The sequence below is a fragment of the Daktulosphaira vitifoliae genome, unplaced genomic scaffold, assembly GCF_025091365.1.
Source record: "Daktulosphaira vitifoliae isolate Bord-2020 unplaced genomic scaffold, ASM2509136v1 Scaffold_1, whole genome shotgun sequence".
Classification (NCBI taxonomy): Eukaryota; Metazoa; Arthropoda; class Insecta; order Hemiptera; family Phylloxeridae; genus Daktulosphaira; species Daktulosphaira vitifoliae.
In genome coordinates this window covers 83,942,866-83,952,798 of record NW_026099572.1, presented here as the reverse complement: position 1 = coordinate 83,952,798, position 9,933 = coordinate 83,942,866, and the positions used below count along the sequence as shown (strand labels likewise).

The window sequence follows — 9,933 nt, the reverse complement described above, 5'->3', positions numbered from 1 at the left end:
CCATACAAATAACAATAATTTAAATTGTATTAAGTATTTATAATTTACAATAGCACCTTGTGCAATTTAGTAATAACAGTTGATAAATATAACAATAAATATAAATCAGTATTACTAAATATGAATTTGATTATCAACACATAGCTATAACTAAAAAAGAGGTTCAATATAAATAATAGTGTTGAATATATAATTAATATTCACTAAAACTATTTGTATGATTTATGAATTAAAATTGGCTATTGTCATCCGTGGGACTTACACAATTTTCCTAATCCAACCGTGTGGAATATAACAACAAAATTATTACTTCAGATAATCCAACAACGTCATCTGTGTGACTCAAATAATTTCAGCTAATATCAATTACCAAAATACACTAATCATATAATACAATATTACTTATTCTAAAGTGGCTAGCTACATAAACAAACTTGAACAAAATTTACTTTAGCATAAAACTTGAATATAATTTTTACTAACTCGTATGAACAACAAAACTTTACCTAATTTCTTATTAATATATTTACACACCTATGTCGACCGGGAGTGATAACCGGCCGACGCCGCCCAATGATAATGAGAGGAAGGGAAGGTGAGAACCATGTAAACGCGCTATCTAGGATTTTCATGCGTCGCGAACAATACCAATATTTGTTGTTTAGGAAAAAATGTATTCGTTTTTTTTAAAGATTTTTTATCATATCATATGTTACCACAGTAGGTAACGTCAATAATTTATCTAAATAATTTGATTCCTCTGCAGTGATACTAGAGTTGATTGTTCCCCTAACGGCGTATATATTCGAAAGAACCAAATTTTCCAGCACGAAAGGGTCAAAGTTAGCAATAGGAACTATTTGGTAAAAGAGAAAAATTTACAACCACTGTAATGGCAAGTTGGGCGTGTGATGAAATTATACTGAGACGATGACAATGTGGCAAAATTAAAAAAAATCTGAACCAACGCCGGTGAGTTTTCACGGGCTGTAAGGTTATTATGTTCGTTACCTTTTGAAGGCAACAGTCTGTAGCTTGTTTATTAATTTATTTAAATTTATTAGACTTTATATTTAATATGTTATGCGTATAGTTGTTATCCCATGTGAGATAAATTATTAATTTTTGCGATAATGTTTTTGTGTATAATGTTTACTTGTATACTAATGATCGTAATTTACATGGATTTATTTATTATGATTTTCGTATTGATTTGTTATAAAATTTGTTCCTATTTTATATGTTTATTTATCTCGTTATTTTGAAACTAATATTTCTAGTCGGTCGGTGTGTTCAGGTCTAACAAACTGTTCAGTTATTAATGAAACAGGTCAATTGTTACAAACATTGAGAACAATAGAAACCCGTTTCCTTATTTACTGAACACTATATATTAGTGTGTCATTTTATCTTTATCGTTGACCATACAATTGTCCGGTTTTTTATATTATTGAGAGCAGTATATCTTTTTACCACCCATCGCTCCCATATTTAAAATAAATGCTTATCAATTTTCGTACTTAACAACTTATTTTAAATTTATTTAATATCTTTTAATAATAAAAGATCACGCAGAACAGTTATTATTAAAAGTTAATTTATTACAATATAACACACGATTATTTAATCTACATGAACAAAAAAAAATTTGAAAAATATGTTTATTCAATAAAATTGGAACGAGTGTTAGTTTTTGCTTAAAAGACCAAATCATAGAGATTCAATTTTATTATTAAAATTAATTCAATATCAATTACCAAAAAGTTGTCATTAAATATGGGTTTACATTTTGTGAAGTTAAGTTCTTTTTGTTTCATATTGCTTACATTTGTAAGTGTTATGAATGCAAACAATTCTACTCGTCAAAAATTGAAAGGTAGGTAAATCTTCAAAGTTAATTTAATAATATGTTCTTTGATATTTTTTCTCTTCTTATATATTTATGTTTTATTTTAACATGTTTAAACATATTTTAGTATATAGTTTGTTCAGTGAGAAAGGACATGGGTTTCTATTAGTGATGGGCATTTTCGAATATTTTAAACTGTCGAATAACTATTTGAATTGTTTTTATACAATTGAATAATGTTTTTTAGCATAAACTATCGAATAGTTTAAAAAAATATTCGATATGGGGTGAATCGCAGGTATATATTAGGGTGGCTCTTATTTTATTAACTTTCATTGATCGATCTCCATACCCGCCAATTTTGTTTTCTATTATATGAAAGTTATTTGTGTAAAATTTGGTTTTGATAACTTCCCCCTTCAGGTCCGAATTGGGGTTGAAAATTCGCTCAAAAAGGTAATTTTTCAGTTTTTGATTATTATTTTTAAAACTAACACACTTATTGAACAATGTATAGAATATAAACTATAGATTTTAATATTTTCTTCTTAAAATGGTATTTACAAAATTTGTCTAAAATTATTTTTACTTGCTCATAGAAATAAAATAAAAAAATAATTTGCTAAAATTCACTTTTTGAATATGAATCATTCTTAATTTTCGAAATAATCATTTTACAACAAAATGTTTCGTAAAATAAAATATGTTAAGTAAAATTATCTAAAATATTGGTCTTCTGTAAAACTATAATTAGATATATTGTTTTGCTGTTTTAATATCACTAACGATCTAAATAGGATTGTTTAAAACAGTTTATTCAGGGTACTATGATTATAAAGAGGATACAATTAATAATAAAAAAACCCAGCACCGGAGGGGGGTGGGGTCGCGGCACCGTGATGACGTGCCATAGTTGGATCAAGTATAATGATATCTGACAGTGATTAAAATCACTATAAAAAAAAACTCTTCGATACAAATCTTTAGATAGTGTTTAATTTTAAAAAATTGGTGGATTATTCCAAAAGCTACATGATCTGCTAGTTCATTAGTAATATCTTGATTATATAAAGTATGTCGAATGAAAAAGGGATTATTAAAAAATATTATTTCTCATAAAAAAATAATGTTGATCCATACATTTTTTAATAAGTTATAGCATTATAAAGTTAAAAATGTAAAAAAAATCAAGAATTTTCACACAAAAATAGCATTCGGTAGCCATTTTCACCGTGAAGACTAGTCTAGAAGTTAAATTTTTTTTTTTTCATAATAAAGTATATTACATTAGCTTTAATTTAAGATATATATAAAAGTGTCAGTATTTCCGGAACATTTTCAAAAGTCAAGTTGAAAAAATTAATTTTTTGTGAAAAAGTTGTAATTTTAAATCCCTCCCTTTGGACAGCTAAAGGGTCAGATATAAAAAAAAATACACCAAATGAAAGGTAATGATATCATGCATCTATATAAAAAAAATTATATTGATCCATACATCTTTCAAAAAGTTATAGCATAATAAAGTTAAAAATGTAAAATACAAAATCGAAAATTTTCACACAAAAATAGTATTCGTTGCCATTTTCACCGTGAAGATAAAATAAAGTCCGAAATTTTTTTTTTTGCATAATAAAGAACATTACATTAGCTTTAATTTAAAATATATATAAAAGTGTCAGTATTTCCGGAACACTTTCAAAAGTTATGTTGAAAAAGTTAATTTTTTGTAAAAAAGTTGTCATTTTAAATCCTTCTCTGTGGGCAGGTAAAGAGTTAAGTTTATAAAAATAATATACCAAATAATAGGTAAAGACATCAAGCATCTATAAAAAAAAAAGTTATTTTGATTTATATTGATATGTTCATTTTTGAAAAAGTTATAGCAGTTTTTAGTAAAAAAAATTGAAAAAATTTCGAAAATTAGCGATTTTTAAATTTGTAATTTTTTTGGAAATTTCCCCCATTTACGGGGAACGAGGGAATTTTTTTCAATTTTTGAGGGTAATGTCTTCGACTAGATACAATTTGTGATCTTTTGACGTATCGTTGAAAGAAATCGGTTCGGTGAGAACTGAGAAAAAGTGGTAACAGACACAAAAAAAAAAAAAATAAAAATAAACACATCTTAGTAAAACCAATACCTTCTCAGCTTCGCATCGAAGCTAAAAAATTGGTGATGGGCTTTTTTAAATATTTTAAACTCGTGATTAACTATTCGAATTGTGCTTATACCATCGAATATTTTTACTATTCAAATAATTTTTGAATGACTATCGAATAGTTCTATAGTTATTATTCGATATTTCCCATCACTAGTATCTATCGTTCTCATTGTATATATCAATTAACTTGTTTCTTTACTTACTGAACATTTTGTGTATTCTTGAATATGTTTAATAAAAGTGATGTACCACCGACTCAAATACACCTATTGGTCGGGGCACCCAGTATTTTCGCCGAAGTGGACACGACTTGATTTTATTTAACAATATACATAAATTAATCTATCATTTTTACACAACTATATTTAAAATGAATATTCTGACCCGAGGCCTAAATTAAGCAACGCATCTATTAGGGCAGGGATGGCGAACCTTTTTGTACTAGCGTGTCAAAAAAAAATGTTGGTTGAATTTTGTTTTCCCTGCGTGTCAACTAGTTTTATAACCCTTTTTCATACTTAAAAATTCCTATATCCATGGTTTGAATGATAAAAAACATGTCAAATATTACATTATCAAACAGTTTAATTATATTAGATACGAAAAGTATATATCACATNTTTAATTATATTAGATACGAAAAGTATATGTATCACGTCAGTATGTAAAAAAAATTTATTTATAAAAAATTAAAAAATATTGAAATGTTAAAATATAAAATTTTTATACATGAATTTTTAATGAGAAATTTGTTGCTGCATTTTATTGGCTAATGAATCAATTCTTGGACTGTACTTGGTCGATTTTAATTAAACACATGCTTCACTTAAATCTGTTCCAAGACGATTCCTTACAGTTGATTTAATAAAATTCATTGAAGAAAAAAGCTGCTCACACGTATAAGTTAATCCAAACATTGTCAATAAAGAAAGAGCTAGTTTTTTCATAGATGCAAATGAATTTGGAAGACTTTTCCAATCATTAAGAATCAAATTTTCCGATTTAAAATTCCTACCAATTTCATGATGATTATTTTCTAGCTCATTATTCAAATTAATAAATTTATTTCTCCAAATATTACTTCCCTGAAATTCTATTAACTCCATTTCTAAATTTTCAATATTTAACCACTCAAAAAAACTAAGTTCAAGTTCTTCAAATTTAATATTATGTGGATTTAATAAAAACTGTAATGTTGAATCTAGATGACGAAATTGGGAAAATCTGCTTGAAAATAATTCGTATGCATTTTTTAATATTTTTACATATTTTGTTATTATTAATTTCATATCAAACTGATCATTTTTAAAATGTTTTGAATCTATTAATTGCTTTTTCAAATAAGGAAAATATTTCAAGTTTTCATTTTGTAGATCTTTACAAAAAACTTTAATTTTTTTTTCAAAAATTTTAATATTATCAAACATAGTTAAAACTGTTTGACCTCGGCCTTGGAGTTTTTTTATTTAAATCATTATAAATTGCAGTAAAATCTGTGAAAAACATCAAATCCTTCAACCAATTTAAATCAGTAAGCTCTGGATAATCTTGAGATTTGTCCGACAAAAATAAACGTACTTCTGCCAGTAATTCAACAAATCGATGAAGAACTTGCCCGCGACTCAACCATCGAACACTATTATACATAAGAAGGCCAGAGTATTGCGATTCCACCTCTTCTAATAATTTGGCAAACTGTCGATTGTTTAAAGCTCGAGATGTTATGAAATTGACAATTTTTGTAACAGTTTCCATTACTTTTTGAAGCGATTTCATACTATCTTTTGCACACAACGCTTCTTGATGTATAATACAGTGAAAGTTGATTAAAGGATGCAAAATTTCATTGGAAAAAAGTTTAATAAATCCATTGTTTTTACCAACCATATTTGGAGCGCCGTCAGTAGTTATTGAAACAATATTTTGAATATTGATTTTTAAATTTATAAACTCTTTATGTACTTCATCCATAATATCACGACCAGTTGTTTTAGTAGAAATTGTTATTAATTTTATTAATTCTTCTTTCATAATATTAACACTAATAAATAGAACAAAAACTGCTACACGAGCTTGGGAAGTTACATCTGTACTTTCATCAAGACAAATTGAAAAAAAGTCTGCTGAAGCTAAATCAGTTTGAAGCTGATTTGATATATCGCCACTCATACATAAAATTCGTTCTTTAACAGTATTTCTACTAATAGGTAAATCTTGAATACGTTTTATTATTTCATTTTTATTCACAAAATCATGAAATAAAGTATTTGATGTCATTAAAAAAACTTCTTTTATGTATTCTCCATCGGAAACTGGTTTACCATGCTGTACAATACAGTGGGATACAGAAAAACTAGCAGCTGTTAAATTATTATTTGGTTTAAAAGCAGCTTTGAAATTATTTGATTGATTTTTAAAACGTTTCAATTTTTGCGAAATTAATTCCAACTTTTCTTCAGTTGATAAAGAAAATATGTCTGTATGAATTGTTTCAAAATGTCTTTTTACATTAAAACTGCGACTAACTACTGTTTCATTACATAAACAACATAACACTTTATTATTTTTTTGAACTACCCCATAATCTACGGTCCATTGTTTGTGAAATGATCTTCCACTTTTACTTTTTGACATCATTTATTAAAAAATATAACCTTTAAATTATTATAAAAATAACACTCACCAATAATGAAAACTGCCAAAACGATTCATTTAGACAAGTCAAAGGCAACGATAAAATTTAACACATGAAACACATTCGATTCGACGAATGAGTAATGACTAACGCTAGCCGTGGATCAGTTTTACACGTTATATCCGTTATATAAATATATACCTAATAATGTTCTTATCGAATAAGATTTTCTTATCGAAAAGTAATAAAATTAATAGTTTGAGCAGTGTAGATATTCAATTCAATGCGTGTAATACCATAAATTTAATATTTCATTTTTGTAATCTCAATTTATTTTAGTCTACATCCTACGACCAGTGGTTTTTGATGACAAACTTTTACATAGATCCGTGTGTCACTCTGTGACACGCGTGTCATAGGTTCGCCATCTCTGCATTAGGGCATCGTATTCGGTGACGAATTCAAACCAAAGCGCATCCATATCGCCCGCTGCCGCGATAAAATTTTCTTTAAGTGCCGGCTCAGTAATTACCCGACGTGATAAATCGTACGTAGCTTTAATGTGTGACACTACGGTTGATCGCCTAAGTAATGCGCGATCTTTAGCGAGTCTAAAAAGCGGCGTCGTCAGCCATAATAAACAATTAAGAGAAACAAAATTTTAATAATAAACTTTAAACAAATTAAGTAATAAAATTAATAAATATTCATATAAAACGCAAAACCCAACAATAACCAAAACAATCAGCAGTACAAATAATAATAAAAACAACAATACTAATGGTTACCCATAAAAATGACAATCAATGTGTAAAGTATTCGATCGATGTAGTAACAATAAGAAGTTTACTACGCGATGATCGTACACTGACTTCTTATCAAAGTTCAAACTCTAATACCTCGCGATCCCTATTATTCTCGTCTATTATTTGCGCAATCAAATAAGTCTTTTTACCCGAGCTGAAAGTTACGAAATTTAAAAAAACTAATAACGTAAAATTAAAAATACTTATGTCCACACCGAAAGATGGAAAAAACATACACATACTACATAGAAAAACATAAAAGATTTAAAACCCAGCAATTTTTTCCTTTTTTTTTTTTTTTACTTATTTTAAGGAATAATAATAAGAATAATTCTCATCTTACCGATTCACAACGAAAAACTGCTAAGGGCTTCTACAGGTCTCAAATACAAAAAACTACCATGCTCTGCAACCAAAAATGATATACCACCGACTCAAATACACCTATTGTTCGGGGCACTCAGTATTTTCGCCGAAGTGGACACGACTTGATTTTATTTAACAAGATACATAAATTAATCTATCATTTTTACACAACCATATTTAAAATGGTTTATATGCAACCTGGTTACTTCAGGTTCTTCGTAGACCAGGACCACACGTTTTTTGACACCATAAACTCGTGGATGGGCGTCCAAATCCACCTTTGGTATTGAAATGGACGATCTCTGAGTTGTGGGCTCTCCAATTGAGACACACACCGTCCGTCACAGGATCGTCCCAGCATAGGTGCCAAACACAGACACGCCGTACACCACGACGCGCAACAATTTCGATGGCGTTAACCGGTTGTATACAAGTGGCGCTACAAATGATCGGCGGCCAAACAAAAAGTATTAAAGCAGTGTTATTATTATTGTAATTATATTTAAAGATGTTTTTTACTGTAACCTATAAATGGGTTAAATATACGTAAAATTCAATGAAACAGTATATTATACTTAAAACTTTAAAAAAAAAACAATACAGAGAATTTTTAGTTCTGTAAACATAATTTAAATTACTTTGAAACTGTTATTTTGTCGTAATAAATATATAATATACGAATTTTATATACTAAAAGACTTTCAAAATATTATTATTGATGTGAATTAATTTATAATTATAAAAAAAAAGTATAGTTTTCTAATGTATTAAAAATAAATAATCATCATTTTAAAAATAATATCAATACAACATTTATTTTAATTTTTATACATTTAATAAATATTATATATATATTATATTACCTTTTAGTAGCCTAATTAGGATATTGTTTTGAAAGGATAAAAAATGATTAAAATATTAATAATTTTTACACTTGTTAAATTTATATAAAACTTTTTATTTCTTAACTTTTATAAAAAATAATGAGTGAATTTAAGGTTCTGTAATATAATTTATTTATGTCAATTTGTATCAAACAATGGTTGCAGTTTTAAGAGATTGTAAAAATTATTTTTTAAGAATAAAGTTTACGTCTTTTGTAAGATCGTTCATGTAAAAATGCAGGAAGTAGATAATTCGTTTTGTTTTATTTGATTTATAGATTATATCTCTACGACTACTCATCCTTACAGAATATATGATCATTCGAGACATGTTATGACGCGCCAAAAAAATTACTTCGTCATATTAAGTGTTCGCGCCGCATGCCAATCGTAGATAGCGCGCGCTTATTGTTTTCGTCTACTCATCTACCCTTCCTCACCAGGTTGTTTGGCGGCATTGGTCGGTTATCAATGCCGGCTGATAACTATATAGAGTGATTTTTTTATCATAACCCACTCAATTACATGCAGAATAATAATAATTTAAACATTTTTTTTTTTCATTATCTTTAGTTACACATTATTCTTGAATTTTTTACTATTTAATACTTTTTAAGTTCATCCCTTATGCCTTGGAAGGGTGTCAACTTTTGTTAGATACACATTAATGTGAGGTGATGCAATACATTTAATTTAATATGAAAACACGATAAGTGAGGGAGAGCAGGTCAGTCGATCACATCATACACGTTCGTGTTTGTCACAATGGGTATGCCCGCTGACACAACGCAATTTGTTTTTATCTTTTTTTGTTCTGTAGCCGTCTAGTATTCCGGAGATTCCGCGTTTTTTATATAATATACGCCGCGACCTTCAATGTTTTTTCCCACTAAAAAACCACCACCTTCGTAACGGTACGGCGGCACTGCTGTTTAGACCGGTCCCTAATTTTTTAATTTGTGCTAATTTTCATTTTATCATTGGTTCTTGTTGTTTGTTATTATTTTTCTATCATAACGGAAATATCAGATTGTGATTATATATATATATGTTGTTTTTCTTTCTATCTATAGTATATTGTAAGGCTCAATTTCCACAATTTTATATTCTCCTTTCCTGCCGCTAAGGCATGCCCAAAAATACGTATGGTCAATCGTATTTATTAAACAAACAAAAAGGTTACAAAATCGCAAATTGCCGATACTAAAGAAAATATAGCCGGCATTGCACA

General features: G+C 28.1%; 1 protein-coding gene across 3 annotated transcripts in view; it reads left to right on the top strand.

Moving 5' to 3' along the window:
- Positions 1-1,678: 1,678 nt before the first annotated feature.
- LOC126903106 (uncharacterized) overlaps positions 1,679-9,933 on the top strand; it is a 24,819-nt gene continuing 16,564 nt past the window's right edge. For 2 of the 3 annotated variants that reach the window (XM_050681117.1, XM_050681108.1), the window contains exons 1-2: positions 1,679-1,876; positions 5,217-5,252. In XM_050681117.1, coding sequence (XP_050537074.1) covers positions 1,777-1,876; positions 5,217-5,252 — 136 coding nt within the window. In that variant the 5' untranslated portion in view covers positions 1,679-1,776. The remainder of the gene's footprint in view (positions 1,877-5,216; positions 5,253-9,933) is intronic. The other variant, XM_050681101.1, reaches the window with a different exon arrangement.